Raw genomic sequence first — 25,179 nt, 5'->3', positions numbered from 1 at the left:
TTCGGACTTACATTTGGCGTTACCGCGACTGATGAAATGGCCGCTGCTGGATAATCCGGATCTTCGATCGGATAATACGCTACTCTGTAACCGTGTAGGCCTGTGTGATTTCGCCCTTTCCACGACACAAATATCGAGTACGGTTGAATATCTTGAATGGCGAGTTTGAGTACGACGGGCATGGCACAAAATGCAGGAGGTTCAAGTTCCATGAACTTCCGGCCTCTGAGTTCCAAAGGATGTTGACAGATCAAGCCTTTCGTGCTTAGATCAGACGTCAATTTTTGGTGGTCTTTTATCCATTCCCATAGCTCTTGTTGGTCGCAGTCACAGTTTATTGGATTTTCTGAAAAATAAAAGTTCAATAGATTAACAATTTGATAGTACATTCAAGTATAAAAATTATGTACACGATCAATTTTTATTTACCTTCTGTACGCAAACTTTTTATTTGTGTTTCCAACGGCCTAAGAGCGTTTATGGGCAAGTTTTTGAAATTATTTTTACCTAAATCTAATGTCTTAAGTTTTTTTAGTGATCGAAAAGCGTCTGGAGATACAAATGATAGCGAATTTCCGTATAAATATAGTTCAGCCAAGCTTTCCAAGTTTCGGAATAATCCTTTGCTGATTTTTTCTAGTTGATTGTATGAAATATCAAGCACCTGCAACGATATCAAGTCTGAAGAAAGGTCTTCGATTTCTTTAATTGAATTCCATGACAAATTCAACAATCGCAAATGTGATAGTCCTTGTAGTCTTTCTTGGGGCAGAAATTCCATGCGATTATTACTCAAGTCAAGCGTGTGGAGTTCTTCGAGAACGCTGAACGTGCCGGGTGATATTTTGGATATTTTATTATCAGACATGAACAAACGGTGAAGATTTGTGAAAGACAAAAAATCACTACTCGCCAGAACCGATAAATTCGTTCCACACACGTGGAGTTCTTTTAAATCGATGTGCTCGATTGTCATGGGTTTTGTTGTTTCACGTATTTGGCCCAGTGGGTTGTGGGTGAGATTCAAGAATTGAAGACTTTTGAGCAACGGAGGCACTTTCCTGAAATGATTATTGGACATATCTAGACGTTCTAGTGACTGAAAAAAATTGAGTGGCAATGACGACAGTATGTTATTTGCCAAGTTCAAATCGGTCAAAAGCGTGAAGAGCGAAGATGGAAATCCGGCGAGTATTTGAACTCGATTTTCAGAGATCGAGAGGCTTTGAAGGTTTTTCATACTTGTTAGTTTTGTCATATCTAATTCAGTTAACATATTTCTAGCCACGGATAGTTTTTGCAAGTTCTCGCAGTTCGCCAATGTAGCGTAGGGCATGGTGTTGAAATCGTTCCCGTCCAAAATTAGATTTTTTAAGCTTGTCTGTCCTTTTAACAAGTCTGCAGGTAGTGCTGAAAGTTTGTTGTCCGACAAAGACATCGAAGAGACTTCGAGGTTGAATTTGAATGTCGTGGCTAAAATTTGACCTATGTTACAATGGTCTAAATACACATTCTTTACGTTTGGTAGGTACTTTAAGACAGTCGAATTAAGGCCATCTAAATTGTTGTAAGATACATCCAAGATAGTCAACGTAGGCACGTCTACTTGGAGTAACGCATCAGCAAATAAGTAGTTGTGTGTCAGGTAAAGTTCGTTAAGAACGTTTAAATTTGAAAATGTTCCGTTTTCAATGTTTCTTAAAGAGCAATTGTTAAGATATAAATTTTGAATGGGTAAATCTTTTTGAAACATGTACTTATGCAATTTCGTAAGTGGGTTGTTGGACAAGTTAAGACCCGTTAATTTTTTCAGCGCCGCGAACGAATTTGCGTCTATTCGTGATATACGATTATCCGTGAGATGCAGTTCATTCAGTCCCCTGAGTTCTGCGAACGTTTTAGAAGTAATTTCTTGCAACTGATTGAAACTAAGATCTAGAAACACCAATGCTTGCATCGACTCGAATGTGCCTAATTCGATGTGCTCGATGGAATTATTGTTCAAGTAAATCCTTTGTACTTGATACAAGTCAGCAAACAGGGATTTATCAAGTTTGGTTAGTTTGTTGTGGCTAAGCCACATTACTTTTAGACTGGATTGACCTTGAAGTGACTTGTTATTTAAACTGGCCAACACGTTGGAATCAATTTGTATAGACACTAATGATGGAGCGTCATGCAGGAATACGTCACCTAAATGAGTAAGGACGTTGTTTTGGAGATTAATGTGTTGTAAACTTTTGAGCGTTTTGAATGCACCAGATTCAACTTCCTTTATCGCGTTGTTTTGCAAATGTAATTCCAATAATTCAGGTAACGTCTCAAACTGTGTTCGTAATATTTTCGATAGTTTGTTATTTTGCAATCTGAGTTCTTTGAGTCGACTATTGTTCCGGAATGCACCGTTTTCGATGTTGGAAATGTGATTGTTGTCCAAGCTCAATGATGTGAGTTTGTTACAATATAAAAATACATTAGCATCTATGGTTTCTATATAATTGTCACTCAAATAAATTTGCATTAGATCGGGTGAACTTGAAAAAGCGCCAGATTCGATTATTCTTATAGCGTTTTGTTGAATGTACACAACCGATAACTTTGGAGAATTGGAAAACGAGTCACCCGAAATCTCCAGTATATTGTTTTCGGAAAGAAATAGTTCTCTGAGCTCGGGAAGATTAGCAAACAATCCGCTAATGTAATGAATATGATTATGGCTTAAATCTATTGTCCGTAAGTGAATGTTGTATTTGAACGTGCTACAATCCATGAACACTATTTTGTTGCGACTAATGTCGATACTTTCGAGTTCAATCAGCGTGCTGAAACCTCGTTTGTGTATGCTTTCAACCGAATTGTAATAAAGAGATAACATCTTGAGCTTAGGAAATAATCGGAACGCATCTTCAGGAACAGATTCAAAATTGTTGAAGCTCAAGTCTAGCTGCACCAGACTTTTCATGAATGAATAACGGTCGTCGTGAATAGATGCTATTTCGTTCCATGCGATTCTCAAGGACATGAGACGCTCTAACCGTCTAACGGCGGACGTTGGAAATGTTTTTATCTTGTTATCAGACAGATCGAGCTCAGTGAGACTATTTTCCAGGCCGGCGAATGAGTACTCTGATATTTTAAGTATTGAGTTACCCTTGAGGTTGATTTTTATTAACTGTAAGCCAGAGAACGCATAACTACCCAGTTCAGCGATATCGTTGGATTCAATATCAATTGTCTTCAACAGCGTCAAAGCGGTAAACGCTTTTTGCGGTATTTCCCGTAATTTACCGGATAGCATTGAAAAAGACTCTAAACTTTTAATGTTGTTCAACCCATCTTCCGAAATTACAGACAGGTTAGAGTGGGATATTTGGAGCTGTCTGAGTTTGGTGTCCGGAGGAAATAGATCTGTCGACAAGGAAGATACGGTGGATTCCAGGTCGTAGATGCTTAGTGACTGAATCAAGCCTCCAGTCAGGGAGGACAGTGCGTTGCGCACACCCGTTCCAGTAGCTCCTGGACATTCGAGAAAAATGCCGTCTTCAAAGTCGTAACAGGAACATGACTGGTCAGACAGCTGACTCGGACACGTGGTGATTATAATTGGTTTCGGTGATTGACCACCGACGGAGTGAGCATGGAACCAGAGGAATATGCATATCCACAGTAACGGCCACCAGTCATTGGATCTCATCTCATCGTCATGTCAACAAGGACGGTCTTATTGCAGCTTGTGCGTAATCGTTCTGAAACAAAATAAAAAAATATTCAATTATTAGTACTATTTTTACGACCTAACCATTTTTTAAACAACTGAATTTTGAAAGAAACTCCATAAATTTTAGTTCAATACGTTTCATGATTGTGTGCATGATATAAAATTGTACTATTATCTATAGAATGCTTTGCAGTGTTTCTCTCTAAAAGTAGTTGTATTTCTCTCGGAAGAATGATTTATCACTCATTCGTTTATATATTGAAAACGTTATAAAAAAAAGTATTGCAGTAATATGTAGGTAATATTTTTTTAAACTACAGACGTTGATAGTAATCAAAAAATATACTTTTCAAGAGAACCTCAATAAGTGATCATAACATTTTAAATTAAAAATGTTATTTATAGTGTGATGGCATTGTAAGTTATAACACGATTTATTATAATATACTATTTAAATTAGTGTTAATGTTAATTAAATCATTATATTCCATGGATAATAATCAGCATTTGTTTATCTTTAAGTCAAAAAACGATGAGATTAAATTTATTCTGAATAATATAATTTTTAGTTTTTTATATTATGTTCATTTTTCTTACTTTTATTTATATATAATTTGTTTATAGACACAAATATTTACTAAATGTCAAGTTTTGAATGCATATATTATTATATCATATAGTTCGTGTGATTTTGAACCTTAAAATATGTGCTTGAGTGTGCTATAATCTTCAAGTAAACGATATCAAAATAAATAATAAAGTAATTACATTATTGGATATTGTAATATTATTCAATGCTATTATTTGAACAATATTTATCAGTAGTATTATTACTATAGTATCAAATTGAATTGACCAATATTTTCAATCACAAATCAAAAAGAATAAAGTTACGCATTTAACTTTTGTTAATACTTAGTAATACTTAATATATAAGTATTCGTTTTGGTATAATTAAAAATGTTTCAATAGTTTTCACTATCGTATCAGAAATAAACTAGTGTTATTAATGTATATTTAAAATTTAAAATAAAATTTTATTCCAACTATTTCTTTGCTTTGTTTTGATATATTAAGTAAATATGTTTAATGTGCATACAAATAAATTTTGTGAATGAATATCCATAAATGTATTAAGTATTCGATTCAGTGCAAACGAAAAATATCCACTAGAATGCATAAAAGTTAATTTTATTGGTCGCGAATGTGTTCATTTGTACGGTGTAGTCTGGTGTGGAACGAGCACTGCAGCTTGAACGCGAATTTTAATGTAATTTGCTCTCGCGACCGATACACACTTTCCGTCGCGTCGCAGAAAACCCGAAACAAAGTTTCCAGCGCCGATAAAGGTTAAATAAATGCATAAAGCGCTGTCTATACATACGTATCTTAAGTTGGGATCAATTTGAATAATGAATCCAAAGTTGTGTGAAACCGAATAAGTGCAAAGCGGTGAACCCGAACCGAGACTGGGACGACTGCGACTGCAGTGAGTTCGTATATATACGAGATTAAACTGACTATCAAATGTCGAAGTTTTAGTAGCGCAAAGCGCGACGGAAGGCCTTTGGATTTTTAGCTATTATCTACTTCCCGTTTCGGCGAACGCACGTACATATCATATTATTTTACGTAACTACAGCCGGGGTTTCTCTATCGGCCACTGAATTATATCGGCGGGCGAGTGAGCAAAAGAAAAAAATAAATAACAAGAACGAAGGGAAAAAAAGCGCGTATCGTTTCGCTTTTGGCTGAATTTCCACGTCGTCGTCGTCGTCGTCATCGTCCGTCTCCACCAAAGGATAGTGGTTTATTATTGCATTACAGTCTTTCGAGCTTAGTATAAAAACAAAAACAAAAAAAGGCTTCTGCTTTTCCCGCAGAACCCTTTATGAGAACCCGTCCCGCCGCCGAGTGAACGGAAAACTAAATTTTCTTCACCGTATTCTCCAGGGGCGAAAACCGATGGTTTTCGTGTGACGACAACGGCGGCGCGCCCTCGTCAGCTGTGGGTCGCTGTACCCTTTATGTATAATAATATATAATACGTGTATAATATTGTATACCTGCGGCAGAGGCGGTTGGGAGCATTTTATATTTCGTACGAAACATTTTGCACCGCATATTTCTATCGCAGATATTATACCGTGAAACGTACGTACTTTTATTTTTTTTTTCACCCCACTCTCGAAAGCCGTGAATTTTATTTCGGTATTTTACCATCTGAAAGGAACCGAACGACGTATGAAACTCACACCACCACCACCACCTCCACCGTGGTGCTATCCCTCCGCCAACACGTATATATGTAATATATGTACACATTATTTTTTCCACCTCGACGCCGTTGCGGACGCGTATTCCTACAGCAGCCACCGAGTTTATATTTTCTTCGACGTTTACGATGTATAAATTTTAAAACCAGCGAGCGAATCGTGGACAATATTTACTAGACAAACACGACCGAACGGCGGGACACATAATATTAAAATATTGTATTATGCGTATAGGCATACAGGTGCGCGTCTGCAGTGTTACATATACATATGCTAGGAACTTATAGGTTATGTATACGTTCTCGCACACCCGGATGAAATTTAAATGAAAAGCCCGTGTAAATAAAATTCAATAAATTTAATAAATTGTATAGGCGTCAAGGGACGCGTATGTATATTATAGTCGTTATATTTACACACGTCACAACCCGCGAGTGTACGCTGTATAATACAAGACGTGTGTGCGGCAGGGTCGTCGACCGTGTCCGTGTGATGTGTATGTGGGGCGGTATGAGTATGTTTTTAATTATTATCATGTAGGTAGGTGTAGGGCCTAGGTATACCTACCCGTGCATATCGTTCTTAATAAATTTATCTACAACTGAATTTATTATTAACTGTAATCGCAAATACCGCCGATACGTGGCAGGCTATTTCGTAGCACCGTTAACGATGATATGATCATCGAGGCGACTGCAAAATAGTATGCAAATATCGCGACAAACACTATAGGTGGCGCACAGAAAAATAAAAAATAAAAATATTAATACAGCGATTCCCGGCAGTTCTCACGTTTCTGCACGCAGTGACCGTTTTTTATTTTAAAATTATTATTATTTCGTAATTTTGTTTGTTTTTTTATTTTACCCGCCTGTCCACGGAGACTGTTTAATTATTGTTTCCTTGCACGTTTCCCGTTCGATACATATACATACCTATTATATAAATGCGTATTCATAAATCAAAATATTGTTTAGTAATATTTCATCCAGAACGGTACGAGAGACGGATATTTCAATTCGATTTCCCTTCCGTACCAGTAGAAATTCAATTTTTCACGTGTTTTTATACGCGTTTTTTAGCGCTGGCTTTATTAAAAGAAATAAACCACGAAACAAAATAAAGAAAAATGAAACACATTTTAAGAAAATGTCATTTTTAAATTAAAAAATATACATAATATATTTGTAGGTTTAAATGTTTTTTTCTAGTAATGAACTGCAAACTGCAGTTGTAGACACCTATAAGACCTATAGAATATTTATCAAAAATCTATTGGTTTAGGAGGGGTGGGGGGGGGGGGGGCGAGATGGGAGAGGAGGCTAAAACTAATGAAAAGCACACAGATCTCGACAAATTCAAAACTCAATTACTCCCAACTTAAAAGTACCTACGTCTGCACTCCGCACTGTAGTAATTAAAATAATAATGATTTCTCTAAAACTGTCTCACAGACGCGTACAAGTATATATCCACTAATTATTTTCTCCATAAAAATCTCAATAGGCGTCGTTTTAATCAACTAAAAGTTATTCCTGTCTATCAAATTGTGCGATCTCGTCTTGCGCATGTATTATTGCAAATGTATATTATCATAATATAAATTAATTGCCTATCGCGTAAGCAAATTTTCAGTACCTACTTACATAATATATTGTTACATAATATTATATTATTATATTGTAATAATAAACGCGTATAATATGGTCGGCATTCCACGCCAATACGGTATAATGTAATCATAATAATTAGTAACCAATTATTAGTATAAACATAATAATATTTGCTTGTTTGGTCAACTATAATACTATTTAGTTACACCGTCGATTATGTTGTTATAACGTTATTACTCAATTATCATATTATAATAGGTACATGAAATAAAAACGACGATTTCGCCGATTATCATTGTTATAATGCGTGTTATTATTACATTTTTGCCGTCAGGGAACACAAGGATATTAACGAGAGCGTCGCGTAGTTGCGAGTTTGGTCGCGTGCGGTCTAATAATAATATAACGTCGTAATAATAAATTATGTATATACCGTACAAAAGACATCGGTAGCATCGTCTCGCCGGCGAAAAATTTCGTCGGAAACGCGCAGTTATTCGGGAACCGGCCATCCCGGGCTATAATAATAATAATATAATATATTATTATTATCGCCTGTAGTATGCGCCGACGATATTTTAACGACGACGATAATATTATAATATAATATTACGGTATTGTTATTGACTACAATTGTATAATATAAATGATGTGCAGCATACGTTTGCACGAAATCTCGGAAACGAATAATAAAACGCGGGCTACGGCGACGGGGATAATATCTGTTACACGTAATTGTAATATGCAAACATTACGAATCGCGCAACCAACATAGTTATTAATAGGAATATTCAAAGCTGCACAAAATGATCGTTTTTTTTTTTTTTTTTAACTCTAGTCTAGTTGTAATAATTCAATTCAGCATTCAGTGTGACAAGTAAAATTATTCAATTTTGTCTAATCTGTTTTCTTCACTTCGCTAGGGAAACGGTATAATATTTCATAGGTACATTAATAAAAAGTAGATTTGATTAAAAGCTATGAATTTACGCGTTCAATTGACATAATAACTAAATATATCGCTAATAAGCATTAAAAGTAGCTGGATTTCGAGTCACTTATTTATTTAGAGCCGAAGATAGTAAGATCGTGAAGGTAATAGCCATTATATATATTATATAGTTGAAATATCGGAATGAATGCCCAGCCGACATATTACACTAACTACAGCATACGGAGAAGTCCACGTGGTGGACAGACTCTTCAGAAATGTTTTTCCCGACGAAGATCGACATAGGGAAAACACGCCGAGTGACTGCACAACACTCGATCGGGTGTCTGCGCGATAGGGAGCATAATATTGCAGCAATATAGTATTATATTAATATGTATAATCAGCGTAGTGGAGGCAGTGCAGACATTCCGATGGCGTTATTGTACACGAATATTATTACACGTCCGAGCGAGTTCCTATAATAATATGTGGAAAATGGCAAGTCAATAGTTGAAACAAGACCTGTTATCGAATTATCGAAACGCTAACGGACAACAGGCACTTTATTCTAGTTACGATTCCGCAAAATACCTCATCATGCACAACAGCGGCGTCGCGCGTCGGTGCACTCGTCGAGATGACCGGCGTAAATCGATCGTTGTGCAGGTATACGACGGTACCAAATGATTTCGTTTTAAATTATTAGGCACCGTTTTATTGATGATTCTCCGTACAATTGCAATAATAATAATAATAATAAAAATGTATACGATTATAATATTATTATAGTCATTTCATAAATTCCTGTACGTCATTCCCTCACCGACCTTTTATATTTTTGTATTTCTCGACATTACGTTTCGCGGGTACGAATCTACGCTATACAATTTATTTTTAATACCTACTGGGTATTATATTATCGTATTCATGACAACTTTTAATTCGTAAAATGACGCGACGAGCGTTCATAATAATTATTGATTTCGATTTCGTCGGACATGTAAGGACTGGGAAATACTTTATACTTTATATTTGAATATAAGAAAAGGCGGCTTCTGTATTTCATATTTTTGTGATGTAAATACCTTCATATAATTATATTGTAACCGTGCGTACGTTAATAATAATTAATAACTTTGAACTCACAATAACAATGGACGTTAATCAACACTGATAATAATAATATGCTTGTATTATGATATGTGTTAAAATGTCAAATGTCAGACAATTAATTAATAGAGATTATCGTTAAAGTTGGTTAAAATATTATTCTTAAGTATCTCAAAATGTAAAATAGTCAATTCATACGAAATAATTCAAATCCATAGATGAATAAATGTGCGGGTTTTCAAAATTTAAAAACAGATTATTCAACATTTTCCATGCTATATAAAATAAATCTTTGTATATAGTCTTAAGTCTACCGTTTAAGAAAAATCATTTTTGGAATTTTATCTTTTCAATCCAAATCATTCAAAAAAATATATTCGTTTAGAAGATAGAATAAACAAAATTAAACTAACGAACCCCAGTTCATGTCTGTGAGTTGTGACCCTTACACTAAATTATATTTACATGATAAACACTAAACTACAATAAAAAATAATAATAAATGACGTATTTAAACGAATTTGAATAAATATTTTAACAAGACATCTCAAAATTAAATTATTTATATTTCAAACGTAATTGTTTACAAAACAGTTTGTTGATTTCAAATACCAATGTAATATTTGTATAATCAATAAAAGGATATTATTTATTAATTTTAATCAGAAACCATAATATTATATGACTATATTTTAAAATATGAAAGTACATATTTTGAACCTTAATTTGTTTTTATAATTATACGCGATGTATTTTCTTTTTAAAATGTCCAGAAGTGTAATACAATATAATATGATATACCTATATATGTATATAAATATGATATAAATGTATTTTGTTTGTTTATATTTTAAATATTTCTTATTAGGTACTTACGTTGCAAGATGAAACTTTTCCTTACAATGGTGATTTTTAATAAATACAAATATTTCAACAGTACCGAATAAACTTGTGTAATTTGCGTATGATATTATGCCTGTAATAAATGTTATCAATGATTTTTTACTAGTAGATAACTATAGTATGATCAATAAAGTATATCGTACTCTTATGTTTTATGATAGGAAAATTAAGAGGTACCTACAATTAAACATCCAGGTTATGTCCATCTGTACATATTATACAACATAAGTACATCAGCACTGTAATGACGCGATGATTAATGTCAATGTTAAGGAAGGCGTCTTTAAAGAAATATCATAATTTAAAAAAAAAAAAAAAAAACCAAATAGTAAAACAAGTTGTGTCGGGTACCTATGCGAATATTCTCGCGGCGAAGACCGAGCGGTTCGAACGTCATGAATCAACTGCGAAGGCGTCTCGACTGTCGGTGTATAGACATTGACTATTAACGTGCCCTTTCGATTGGTCGGTTAGCCGCCAGTTGAATAAACTCCATCATTTATCACTGGCTGATCACGCGTACATCTTTAGACCACTCAATTTAACACCTATCACATACACCGCAGCGCACCGACCGTGATCGGACGTGCAAAACGTTAATAAACCACGGAATATAATAATATTAAAACAATAATAATATTACTGTCGAACTGCGTATTTACGCCTTGCCTATTATACGTGACGTATAAACAAGACGATAAAACGTACTTGGTTTAAAGAGATGTGCATACAGGAGTGAAGGCGATAGTTGCACTCAATTAAAAAAAAAAAAAGGTAATGTTCAAATTTCACTCGTTATCCGACCATTATACTCAATCAGTTGCTAACAAATATCAGTCGACGGTCAGAAGAATAATAAATTTGTATTTTTAATATATAATGTTATTGTTTTTATTATTATAATAAATTTACATATACCTAGCTAATATTTATAAATTATAATAGGTATTTAATATAAAAATAGGTAATTTTCAATATTAATATAATATATTTGTTATTTAGATACTATACAATATAGTTACAATTTCGAAATAATAAAATACAAACATATAGATACCTATTTACCTAGGTTTATTTCTAAATTAGTTACATCGTTATTGATCGGTCTAGTGCAATTCGAATATTTTTGTTTAGGTAAAGATTGCAGTTCGATACCCACGGTGAATATAAGTCAAACTTGGAAAACACATATTGTGACTGTTTACGCCAAATTGTACTCACCTTATCTATATTATTATTATTACTATTATTATTTTTAATTGATACTATTATTATTATTATTTTAATTATTACGATTGTTATTAATATTGTTAATATCGTATCTTATCGTATATCCATATTTAACCATTATTATTATTCGCAACTTTCGGCGATTACACTATTCCGGTTCAATTCTGTCACAGAACACGGCACCTACCTGTTCAAGTCTGTCACAGAACACGGGACCGGAGCAGTGTTATCGCCGACAACGCACATATAAAAGGCTGTGCGAACGACGAACGAACAACCATTCCCTTACCAGCATTGTAGTAAGACCCACCCGGGCAGACTTACGCTTTGCTGGTAAACGGACTCCCCCAGCTTTGACGGAACCTCGTCGGACGGTTGTGGTGCGGCCAGTGATCGAATAGTTGGAGAAATTCCGGCATTGGATCGGCCGCCCACAGTCATTGGGGCAATAGTTGGAGCTATTCCGGCATTGTTCCGACTGTTTACCAGTCCGACTTGACCCCCCGTGATTCCCCGTCAGTGCGTTCGTCGTCGCGGCCTTTTACTCAGGCATAGTGCGTTAGTCCGTATTTTATTTTTTATTTTATTGTAATTTAAAAATCATGTTTATTATTAAACCTAATATGTTATATCAATGTAATTGTCATTAAGACATAGAAAAATAAATTATCAACTTTGTCATTAAGACATATTAATAAATTTTATACTTGTCATTGTGACATCCTAACCTATTCGTGGTACTGAACCACAACCCTGTATATAAAACATTGGTCCTTCGGGCCGGATTAAACAAAACAAACCTAGACCTTATCATAAGTCTACCATAAACTCACATCAAGATGGTCATGCCAGAGTCTATAAAATACCTCGACGCCAAAGCTCGAGTGGTTCGAGCACTCGGCCGCATTACGAGGTTCACACAGGCAACCAATGAATATCTCGCAGACCAAACCAGTACAAGCAAACGGGCAAAGGTCGAAACCATGCTCTTAGAAGTAAATGATCTACGTGCCAATGTTGATCAAGATATCCAAGTTATGGAGACAGCAGTAGGATCAAAGACATCGCCTATCGACGTCACTGACAATACATGCAGCACTTCCCTGAGCGATTCATTTGACCAACTATATTACGATCTTATTGCTATGGCTCACTTACATACGATTCCATTAACTAAAGAACATGAAATTTCACAAAACCAGACAACTCAATTTGGAAACTCGTCGATCTATCAACTACCGAAACGGAAATTCCCCACCTTCTCCGGAAGTCTAAAAAAGTACCAAGGCTTTGAAGATCTGTTTAATTCAATTTTGTCGCATACTCCAGAACTCCAGGACGTTGAAAAATTTGAATATTTAAAGACATCTTTAGAAGGAGAAGCACTCTCTCTGGTATCGCATCTATCGTTGACCTCAGCCAATTACCAAAGTGCGTGGAAAATCCTACGAAGTCGGTACGGGAACAAACGGGATTTGGCACGTATCCATTTGGATGCACTTTTAGCACCTCAAAAGGTTACATTTGCCAACGCCGCATCAATTAAACACGTGATTAACATCATTCAAGAACATACAGCTGCGTTGGACAACCTGAATTTTATCACTCGTCAGTGGGGGCCAATTCTGGTGCACATATTCGAACAACACCTCGATTATGAGTTACGTTCTCGCTGGGAGTTACGGGTAGGAGAAAACTATTCGCCCCAGGTCAGCGAATTTGTGGATTTTTTTACACACTCACATCCGATCGGCAGAAGTCCACCCGTCTAGCTCGACGTCAACGAATGAGGCACCACCAACTTCATTTAAAAACTCTAATACTAAAGCTCGCCATCGTCCCGTTGCCAAAGTTCTAACTACAACAGCTCCACAGACGCCCATTACTAAATGTGCGCTATGCAAAACGGTCCATTCAATACGTCAATGTTCAGTTTTCCTCAAGGAACCTCCCACTGAACGATTCAAAATAACAAAGACGTTAGATCTTTGCATAAATTGTTTGGGCTCCGGTCATTCATCTGCAGCATGTCCTTCGAAAAGCTCGTGTAAATCCTGCCGTAAACGTCATCATTCATTGCTTCATTTTCCAGAACAAAAGACATCAACAAATGATGTTGTTTCACCAATTTCAATGGTAGCGGTACATCCACGACCACAATCCATTCTATTATCAACCTTACTCGTCAATATCTCGTCAATCCATAAGGAAACCTACACTTTTCGAGCACTGTTGGATACAGGATCCCAAGTGAGCTTCATTACCAAAAAATGTGCCGATCGACTGTCATTAGTTCAACGCCGCTGTTCTGCCAGAGTGAACACTTTCTCAGGGGCATCAATTAATGCAGTGTCTGGCATATCATCGATCAAGCTGGCACCAGTAGGGAAAACTGAGCCTTGCATCCCACTCGACGTCTTCATTGTCAGTAAAATTACTGATGCAACACCGCAGTCTAGTTATTCATCTACTTCATGGTCACACGTAAACAACTTGGATTTAGCTGACCCAACATTTCACACTCCCGGCCCAGTTGACATCTTACTCGGGGCAGATGTCGCACCAACCATACTGACTGGTACTCGCATTGCAGGACAACCATTACAACCGACCGCTTTCGGAACGATATTTGGATGGATCTTGATGGGTCCAATATCACCAACATCCAGCAACCAAATGACCTCATTGTTAGTAACCACGAATACGACATTAGAAAAAACGCTAACAAAGTTTTGGGAGATGGAGGAACTCCCAAAGGTAAAACATCTAAGTCCTGATGAAATTCAGGCGGAGACCATCTTTACATCTTCAATCAAACGTCTACCCTCGGGACGGTTTAGTGTTGCCTTGCCATTTAAACATTTACGTCCAATACTAGGTGACTCCAAAGGTGGAGCGCTCAGAAGATTTCATGCTCTCGAAAGGCGTATGGCTCAAGATCCAACCTTGGGCAAAAAATACTCAGATTTCATGCAAGACTACTTGGAAAGTAAACACATGGAAGTAGTTCCCGAGAGCAATAAAATCACTCCCTATTGCTATTATATACCACATCATTGTATCCTGCATCCGGAAAGTCAAACTACAAAGCTTCGGGTAGTTTTTGACGCCTCATCTCGAACTACTTCTGGACAGTCATTAAATTCCAGCGTGTACACTGGACAGAAGTTACAGCAAGAAATTACCAACATTCTGATTCGAGCTCGAGTACACAAGTTTTTATTCACTGCGGATATCAAACAAATGTACCGACAAATCCAAATTCATGCAACCGATCGAGACTATTTACGCATACTTTGGCGTTTTGAACCAGACTCACCAATTCAAGAATATCGCCTATGTACGGTTACATATGGCACCTCTTGTGCTCCACACCAAGCACTACGCACGATGCAATATCTGGCGACAATAGAAGAGTCAAGGTTTCCAATTGCTGCTAAAGTGCTGAAGAATGACATGTTTGTTGACGACATTCTTACAGGAGCTCAGTCAGAAGAGGATACCCTGTTCTGCCAACAACAGGTGATAGCTCTGTGTGCTCAGGGGAAGTTCCAACTAAGGAAGTGGGCTAGTAATCTACCCAGCATCTTACAAGCAGTACCCGCTACTGAATGCTCTATGGATCCCGCTGTACTATTTGATGACGAAGGGCAAGCAATACTCAAGATCCTCGGCATGCATTGGAACCCTACACAGGACTACTTTTCGTACCACTATCATAGTCCAAGCCTCACAACAACAAAACGTTCGGTCTTATCAGATATGGCACGTATCTTCGACCCATTGGGTTTCTTAGCACCCGTCACCTTCCTGGCCAAATATGTAATGCAATTACTATGGACGTCTGGAATTGGTTGGGACGATCTCGTCCCGGAACAAATACTAACGATTTGGAAGCGATATCAACAGGAGCTTAAAAGCATACAAACATTAACTATTCCTCGTCGAATCACGATAGATGGGCATCCAACATATGAGTTACATACATTTTCCGATAGCTCAGAAAAGGGTTATGCTGCAGTCGTGTATCTGCGTTGTATTAGTGGTTCCACGATTCAGTGTCACCTCATCACAGCAAAATCAAAGGTAGCTCCACTTAAACACGTCACCATTCCACGGTTGGAACTTTGCGGAACGCTACTTGCTGCAAAATTGTTGCATTCAGTCCATCACATTTTCGCTTCAATTATATCCATCACTACAATGCACGCGTGGACTGACTCAACCACCGCTCTGTCTTGGATAAAATCATCGCCTCATCGTTGGGCAACATTCGTCGCCAATCGTACAAGTCAACTACAGGAACTTACACCACCATCTATATGGCGTTATGTTCCCACAAATGACAACCCTGCTGACTGTGCCTCAAGGGGGCTCTATCCATCTGAGGTTCTTCATCATCCACTCTGGTGGTCTGGTCCCAGATTTCTCTACCAAGACCATAATACATGGCCACCAACAGTTATCAACAACGATCCTGATACGACAAATTCGGAAGAACGTAAAACTACTCTAGTAGTCACACTACATCAGACTGTCATCGAAGATCTATTAAATAAATATTCATCACTCGCTACAATCATACATGTTGTCGCATACTGTTCAAGAATCTTTACCAAATCTAAACCAATAACCATAAAGTTGTCTCCTCATGAACAAGTAGATGCCTTGCAACGGATCATTCGAACAGTACAAGGGCAATCATTTTCGGATGAGTTTGACAAAACAGGTAATTACTCCTATGCAAACACTAGCAAATTACGAAAACTCAGTCCGTTTCGAGATGATCACGGAATAATACGTGTTGGTGGTCGTCTAAATCATGCACCGATTCCATATGCACAGAAGCATCCAATACTTCTGCCACGTTCCCACCGACTAACGAACCTACTCATTGATGATTTTCATAAAGAACACAAACATCCCGGTGCCACTACTCTGCAAACAATAATTGCACAACAGTATTGGATAATATCTGGTCGCCAAGTCATTAGATCCCGATTAAGACTCTGTATTGCTTGCTACAAGACGCGCCCACGCAATCCACAGCCTTTTATGGGTGACATGCCCAAATATCGTCTGCAACAGATAAAACCATTTATGACAACAGGCGTAGACTATGCCGGCCCAATCATTTTAAAGTCCTCTACAACACGTCGAACGGTGCCCAGTCAAGCATACATCTGTTTATTTGTGTGTATGACAACCAAGGCATTACATTTGGAAGTGGCCTCAGATTTGTCATCCGAAACCTTTCTGATGGCGTTTTGTCGTTTCATCTCCAGACGCGGACCGATTGAACAAATACACAGTGACTGCGGAACAAATTTCAAGGGGGCGGCTAACCTATTACAGCCCGTCGATCAATTCACCCATTCCAAGGAGTATCAGAATCAGTGTCAGGCATATCTAACGGCTCGGAATATCAGTTGGCATTTTAACCCCCCTTCCGCACCACATTTTGGAGGATTATGGGAGGCTGGGGTCAAATCAGTCAAAACACTGTTATACAGAACCCTTGGGTTGCAACGACTAACATACGAAGAATTGAGCACATTGCTGAGTCGCATTGAAGCTACTTTAAACTCACGTCCACTGGGTGCCCTAAGTTCTGATCCATCCGAATTTGAGGCCCTTACTCCAAGTCACTTTCTCACTCTTATGTCCAGTACAGCCACTGTCGAACCTAATTTAGAGAAAATTCCTCTATCTCATTTTCAACGTTGGAGACTAATTAAGGACCTCCAAGTCCACTTCTGGAAACGATGGCAAAACGAGTATTTGCAAACTCTCCAAAGACGCAGCAAATGGACAAACCATAGTGACAACTTGAAAACCAATACCTTGGTCCTAATACGAGAACCAACACCTCCACTTCTATGGAAACTTGGTCGGATTCTCCAGGTGCACCCCGGCCAAGATGGGATTGTTCGAGTTGCTACCGTCCAAACCAGCACCGGAATCATCAAGAGACCAATCGTGAAACTCTGTCCACTTCCAACCTGTTAAACGCTGAACGCATTTAAGGTGGGCAGGATGTTTACGCCAAATTGTACTCACCTTATCTATATTATTATTATTACTATTATTATTTTTAATTGATACTATTATTATTATTATTTTAATTATTACGATTGTTATTAATATTGTTAATATCGTATCTTATCGTATATCCATATTTAACCATTATTATTATTCGCAACTTTCGGCGATTACACTATTCCGGTTCAATTCTGTCACAGAACACGGCACCTACCTGTTCAAGTCTGTCACAGAACACGGGACCGGAGCAGTGTTATCGCCGACAACGCACATATAAAAGGCTGTGCGAACGACGAACGAACAACCATTCCCTTACCAGCATTGTAGTAAGACCCACCCGGGCAGACTTACGCTTTGCTGGTAAACGGACTCCCCCAGCTTTGACGGAACCTCGTCGGACGGTTGTGGTGCGGCCAGTGATCGAATAGTTGGAGAAATTCCGGCATTGGATCGGCCGCCCACAGTCATTGGGGCAATAGTTGGAGCTATTCCGGCATTGTTCCGACTGTTTACCAGTCCGACTTGACCCCCCGTGATTCCCCGTCAGTGCGTTCGTCGTCGCGGCCTTTTACTCAGGCATAGTGCGTTAGTCCGTATTTTATTTTTTATTTTATTGTAATTTAAAAATCATGTTTATTATTAAACCTAATATGTTATATCAATGTAATTGTCATTAAGACATAGAAAAATAAATTATCAACTTTGTCATTAAGACATATTAATAAATTTTATACTTGTCATTGTGACATCCTAACCTATTCGTGGTACTGAACCACAACCCTGTATATAAAACATTGGTCCTTCGGGCCGGATTAAACAAAACAAACCTAGACCTTATCATAAGTCTACCATAAACTCACATCAAGATGGTCATGCCAGAGTCTATAAAATACCTCGACGCCAAAGCTCGAGTGGTTCGAGCACTCGGCCGCATTACGAGGTTCACACAGGCAACCAATGAATATCTCGCAGACCAAACCAGTACAAGCAAACGGGCAAAGGTCGAAACCATGCTCTTAGAAGTAAATGATCTACGTGCCAATGTTGATCAAGATATCCAAGTTATGGAGACAGCAGTAGGATCAAAGACATCGCCTATCGACGTCACTGACAATACATGCAGCACTTCCCTGAGCGATTCATTTGACCAACTATATTACGATCTTATTGCTATGGCTCACTTACATACGATTCCATTAACTAAAGAACATGAAATTTCACAAAACCAGACAACTCAATTTGGAAACTCGTCGATCTATCAACTACCGAAACGGAAATTCCCCACCTTCTCCGGAAGTCTAAAAAAGTACCAAGGCTTTGAAGATCTGTTTAATTCAATTTTGTCGCATACTCCAGAACTCCAGGACGTTGAAAAATTTGAATATTTAAAGACATCTTTAGAAGGAGAAGCACTCTCTCTGGTATCGCATCTATCGTTGACCTCAGCCAATTACCAAAGTGCGTGGAAAATCCTACGAAGTCGGTACGGGAACAAACGGGATTTGGCACGTATCCATTTGGATGCACTTTTAGCACCTCAAAAGGTTACATTTGCCAACGCCGCATCAATTAAACACGTGATTAACATCATTCAAGAACATACAGCTGCGTTGGACAACCTGAATTTTATCACTCGTCAGTGGGGGCCAATTCTGGTGCACATATTCGAACAACACCTCGATTATGAGTTACGTTCTCGCTGGGAGTTACGGGTAGGAGAAAACTATTCGCCCCAGGTCAGCGAATTTGTGGATTTTTTACACACTCACATCCGATCGGCAGAAGTCCACCCGTCTAGCTCGACGTCAACGAATGAGGCACCACCAACTTCATTTAAAAACTCTAATACTAAAGCTCGCCATCGTCCCGTTGCCAAAGTTCTAACTACAACAGCTCCACAGACGCCCATTACTAAATGTGCGCTATGCAAAACGGTCCATTCAATACGTCAATGTTCAGTTTTCCTCAAGGAACCTCCCACTGAACGATTCAAAATAACAAAGACGTTAGATCTTTGCATAAATTGTTTGGGCTCCGGTCATTCATCTGCAGCATGTCCTTCGAAAAGCTCGTGTAAATCCTGCCGTAAACGTCATCATTCATTGCTTCATTTTCCAGAACAAAAGACATCAACAAATGATGTTGTTTCACCAATTTCAATGGTAGCGGTACATCCACGACCACAATCCATTCTATTATCAACCTTACTCGTCAATATCTCGTCAATCCATAAGGAAACCTACACTTTTCGAGCACTGTTGGATACAGGATCCCAAGTGAGCTTCATTACCAAAAAATGTGCCGATCGACTGTCATTAGTTCAACGCCGCTGTTCTGCCAGAGTGAACACTTTCTCAGGGGCATCAATTAATGCAGTGTCTGGCATATCATCGATCAAGCTGGCACCAGTAGGGAAAACTGAGCCTTGCATCCCACTCGACGTCTTCATTGTCAGTAAAATTACTGATGCAACACCGCAGTCTAGTTATTCATCTACTTCATGGTCACACGTAAACAACTTGGATTTAGCTGACCCAACATTTCACACTCCCGGCCCAGTTGACATCTTACTCGGGGCAGATGTCGCACCAACCATACTGACTGGTACTCGCATTGCAGGACAACCATTACAACCGACCGCTTTCGGAACGATATTTGGATGGATCTTGATGGGTCCAATATCACCAACATCCAGCAACCAAATGACCTCATTGTTAGTAACCACGAATACGACATTAGAAAAAACGCTAACAAAGTTTTGGGAGATGGAGGAACTCCCAAAGGTAAAACATCTAAGTCCTGATGAAATTCAGGCGGAGACCATCTTTACATCTTCAATCAAACGTCTACCCTCGGGACGGTTTAGTGTTGCCTTGCCATTTAAACATTTACGTCCAATACTAGGTGACTCCAAAGGTGGAGCGCTCAGAAGATTTCATGCTCTCGAAAGGCGTATGGCTCAAGATCCAACCTTGGGCAAAAAATACTCAGATTTCATGCAAGACTACTTGGAAAGTAAACACATGGAAGTAGTTCCCGAGAGCAATAAAATCACTCCCTATTGCTATTATATACCACATCATTGTATCCTGCGTCCGGAAAGTCAAACTACAAAGCTTCGGGTAGTTTTTGACGCCTCATCTCGAACTACTTCTGGACAGTCATTAAATTCCAGCGTGTACACTGGACAGAAGTTACAGCAAGAAATTACCAACATTCTGATTCGAGCTCGAGTACACAAGTTTTTATTCACTGCGGATATCAAACAAATGTACCGACAAATCCAAATTCATGCAACCGATCGAGACTATTTACGCATACTTTGGCGTTTTGAACCAGACTCACCAATTCAAGAATATCGCCTATGTACGGTTACATATGGCACCTCTTGTGCTCCACACCAAGCACTACGCACGATGCAATATCTGGCGACAATAGAAGAGTCAAGGTTTCCAATTGCTGCTAAAGTGCTGAAGAATGACATGTTTGTTGACGACATTCTTACAGGAGCTCAGTCAGAAGAGGATACCCTGTTCTGCCAACAACAGGTGATAGCTCTGTGTGCTCAGGGGAAGTTCCAACTAAGGAAGTGGGCTAGTAATCTACCCAGCATCTTACAAGCAGTACCCGCTACTGAATGCTCTATGGATCCCGCTGTACTATTTGATGACGAAGGGCAAGCAATACTCAAGATCCTCGGCATGCATTGGAACCCTACACAGGACTACTTTTCGTACCACTATCATAGTCCAAGCCTCACAACAACAAAACGTTCGGTCTTATCAGATATGGCACGTATCTTCGACCCATTGGGTTTCTTAGCACCCGTCACCTTCCTGGCCAAATATGTAATGCAATTACTATGGACGTCTGGAATTGGTTGGGACGATCTCGTCCCGGAACAAATACTAACGATTTGGAAGCGATATCAACAGGAGCTTAAAAGCATACAAACATTAACTATTCCTCGTCGAATCACGATAGATGGGCATCCAACATATGAGTTACATACATTTTCCGATAGCTCAGAAAAGGGTTATGCTGCAGTCGTGTATCTGCGTTGTATTAGTGGTTCCACGATTCAGTGTCACCTCATCACAGCAAAATCAAAGGTAGCTCCACTTAAACACGTCACCATTCCACGGTTGGAACTTTGCGGAACGCTACTTGCTGCAAAATTGTTGCATTCAGTCCATCACATTTTCGCTTCAATTATATCCATCACTACAATGCACGCGTGGACTGACTCAACCACCGCTCTGTCTTGGATAAAATCATCGCCTCATCGTTGGGCAACATTCGTCGCCAATCGTACAAGTCAACTACAGGAACTTACACCACCATCTATATGGCGTTATGTTCCCACAAATGACAACCCTGCTGACTGTGCCTCAAGGGGGCTCTATCCATCTGAGGTTCTTCATCATCCACTCTGGTGGTCTGGTCCCAGATTTCTCTACCAAGACCATAATACATGGCCACCAACAGTTATCAACAACGATCCTGATACGACAAATTCGGAAGAACGTAAAACTACTCTAGTAGTCACACTACATCAGACTGTCATCGAAGATCTATTAAATAAATATTCATCACTCGCTACAATCATACATGTTGTCGCATACTGTTCAAGAATCTTTACCAAATCTAAACCAATAACCATAAAGTTGTCTCCTCATGAACAAGTAGATGCCTTGCAACGGATCATTCGAACAGTACAAGGGCAATCATTTTCGGATGAGTTTGACAAAACAGGTAATTACTCCTATGCAAACACTAGCAAATTACGAAAACTCAGTCCGTTTCGAGATGATCACGGAATAATACGTGTTGGTGGTCGTCTAAATCATGCACCGATTCCATATGCACAGAAGCATCCAATACTTCTGCCACGTTCCCACCGACTAACGAACCTACTCATTGATGATTTTCATAAAGAACACAAACATCCCGGTGCCACTACTCTGCAAACAATAATTGCACAACAGTATTGGATAATATCTGGTCGCCAAGTCATTAGATCCCGATTAAGACTCTGTATTGCTTGCTACAAGACGCGCCCACGCAATCCACAGCCTTTTATGGGTGACATGCCCAAATATCGTCTGCAACAGATAAAACCATTTATGACAACAGGCGTAGACTATGCCGGCCCAATCATTTTAAAGTCCTCTACAACACGTCGAACGGTGCCCAGTCAAGCATACATCTGTTTATTTGTGTGTATGACAACCAAGGCATTACATTTGGAAGTGGCCTCAGATTTGTCATCCGAAACCTTTCTGATGGCGTTTTGTCGTTTCATCTCCAGACGCGGACCGATTGAACAAATACACAGTGACTGCGGAACAAATTTCAAGGGGGCGGCTAACCTATTACAGCCCGTCGATCAATTCACCCATTCCAAGGAGTATCAGAATCAGTGTCAGGCATATCTAACGGCTCGGAATATCAGTTGGCATTTTAACCCCCCTTCCGCACCACATTTTGGAGGATTATGGGAGGCTGGGGTCAAATCAGTCAAAACACTGTTATACAGAACCCTTGGGTTGCAACGACTAACATACGAAGAATTGAGCACATTGCTGAGTCGCATTGAAGCTACTTTAAACTCACGTCCACTGGGTGCCCTAAGTTCTGATCCATCCGAATTTGAGGCCCTTACTCCAAGTCACTTTCTCACTCTTATGTCCAGTACAGCCACTGTCGAACCTAATTTAGAGAAAATTCCTCTATCTCATTTTCAACGTTGGAGACTAATTAAGGACCTCCAAGTCCACTTCTGGAAACGATGGCAAAACGAGTATTTGCAAACTCTCCAAAGACGCAGCAAATGGACAAACCATAGTGACAACTTGAAAACCAATACCTTGGTCCTAATACGAGAACCAACACCTCCACTTCTATGGAAACTTGGTCGGATTCTCCAGGTGCACCCCGGCCAAGATGGGATTGTTCGAGTTGCTACCGTCCAAACCAGCACCGGAATCATCAAGAGACCAATCGTGAAACTCTGTCCACTTCCAACCTGTTAAACGCTGAACGCATTTAAGGTGGGCAGGATGTTTACGCCAAATTGTACTCACCTTATCTATATTATTATTATTACTATTATTATTTTTAATTGATACTATTATTATTATTATTTTAATTATTACGATTGTTATTAATATTGTTAATATCGTATCTTATCGTATATCCATATTTAACCATTATTATTATTCGCAACTTTCGGCGATTACACTATTCCGGTTCAATTCTGTCACAGAACACGGCACCTACCTGTTCAAGTCTGTCACAGAACACGGGACCGGAGCAGTGTTATCGCCGACAACGCACATATAAAAGGCTGTGCGAACGACGAACGAACAACCATTCCCTTACCAGCATTGTAGTAAGACCCACCCGGGCAGACTTACGCTTTGCTGGTAAACGGACTCCCCCAGCTTTGACGGAACCTCGTCGGACGGTTGTGGTGCGGCCAGTGATCGAATAGTTGGAGAAATTCCGGCATTGGATCGGCCGCCCACAGTCATTGGGGCAATAGTTGGAGCTATTCCGGCATTGTTCCGACTGTTTACCAGTCCGACTTGACCCCCCGTGATTCCCCGTCAGTGCGTTCGTCGTCGCGGCCTTTTACTCAGGCATAGTGCGTTAGTCCGTATTTTATTTTTTATTTTATTGTAATTTAAAAATCATGTTTATTATTAAACCTAATATGTTATATCAATGTAATTGTCATTAAGACATAGAAAAATAAATTATCAACTTTGTCATTAAGACATATTAATAAATTTTATACTTGTCATTGTGACATCCTAACCTATTCGTGGTACTGAACCACAACCCTGTATATAAAACAGTGACATTGTACATAGTGCGTGGTTTTGACTATAAATTTACCAAGAAACTCGATGTTGTAAGATAGGTGAGCAGTGCGCTCGAAAATTACTCACTCATCTCTATGATAGTAACTATAGTAAATTAACTGTTAATAGATCACCCACCGATTTTTTTTCGATTAACAACGATAGTCTGAATGCTTGCGAAAATGTGTACGTTGATATAACATTGTTTAGCAACTTGATAATCCATTATTATTATTGTTATTATTATCGTCACATTATAATTATTATTATTATTATTATTATTAATTATATAAATATATATTTTTTTGTTACTGTTTGTAAACACCGTGTTGTTTGCTTATGAGTTATGACTGTTCATTTGTTTTTCATGACAAGAAGGCGTGCATAGGCAAGTTTTGTGTTTCTCCTCGCCCAAAGCTTTCAAATCAAAACTGACAGATTAATTAATCCAAACACAGTGACCATCCCCGCTCTTCCACATATT

The 25,179-nt window shown here is 38.7% G+C and overlaps 3 protein-coding genes across 5 annotated transcripts in view; 2 read left to right on the top strand and 1 right to left on the bottom strand.

Annotated features, from left to right (window-relative positions):
• Positions 1–25,179, bottom strand: part of LOC132939151 (protein artichoke) — a 241,829-nt gene that overhangs the window by 3,059 nt on the left and 213,591 nt on the right. For all 3 annotated transcript variants that reach the window (XM_061006176.1, XM_061006177.1, XM_061006178.1), the window contains 2 exons: positions 430–3,746; positions 12–346 (listed from right to left, as the gene is read on the bottom strand). In XM_061006176.1, coding sequence (XP_060862159.1) covers positions 12–346; positions 430–3,694 — 3,600 coding nt within the window. In that variant the 5' untranslated portion in view covers positions 3,695–3,746. The remainder of the gene's footprint in view (positions 1–11; positions 347–429; positions 3,747–25,179) is intronic.
• LOC132938136 (uncharacterized) lies at positions 12,624–17,793 on the top strand. The gene is made up of 2 exons (XM_061004818.1): positions 12,624–13,392; positions 13,541–17,793. The coding sequence occupies exons 1-2, from the start codon at positions 12,624–12,626 to the stop codon at positions 17,791–17,793; spliced, it is 5,022 nt and encodes a 1,673-aa protein (XP_060860801.1).
• On the top strand, positions 18,693–23,861 carry LOC132938133 (uncharacterized). Its single transcript, XM_061004815.1, has one exon. The coding sequence runs from the start codon at positions 18,693–18,695 to the stop codon at positions 23,859–23,861; it is 5,169 nt and encodes a 1,722-aa protein (XP_060860798.1).

Source organism: Metopolophium dirhodum, chromosome 2 (assembly GCF_019925205.1).
Source record: "Metopolophium dirhodum isolate CAU chromosome 2, ASM1992520v1, whole genome shotgun sequence".
NCBI lineage: Eukaryota > Metazoa > Arthropoda > Insecta > Hemiptera > Aphididae > Metopolophium > Metopolophium dirhodum.
The sequence above is the reverse complement of the archived record's forward strand: the minus strand, read 5'-3'. Positions and strand labels throughout refer to the sequence as shown.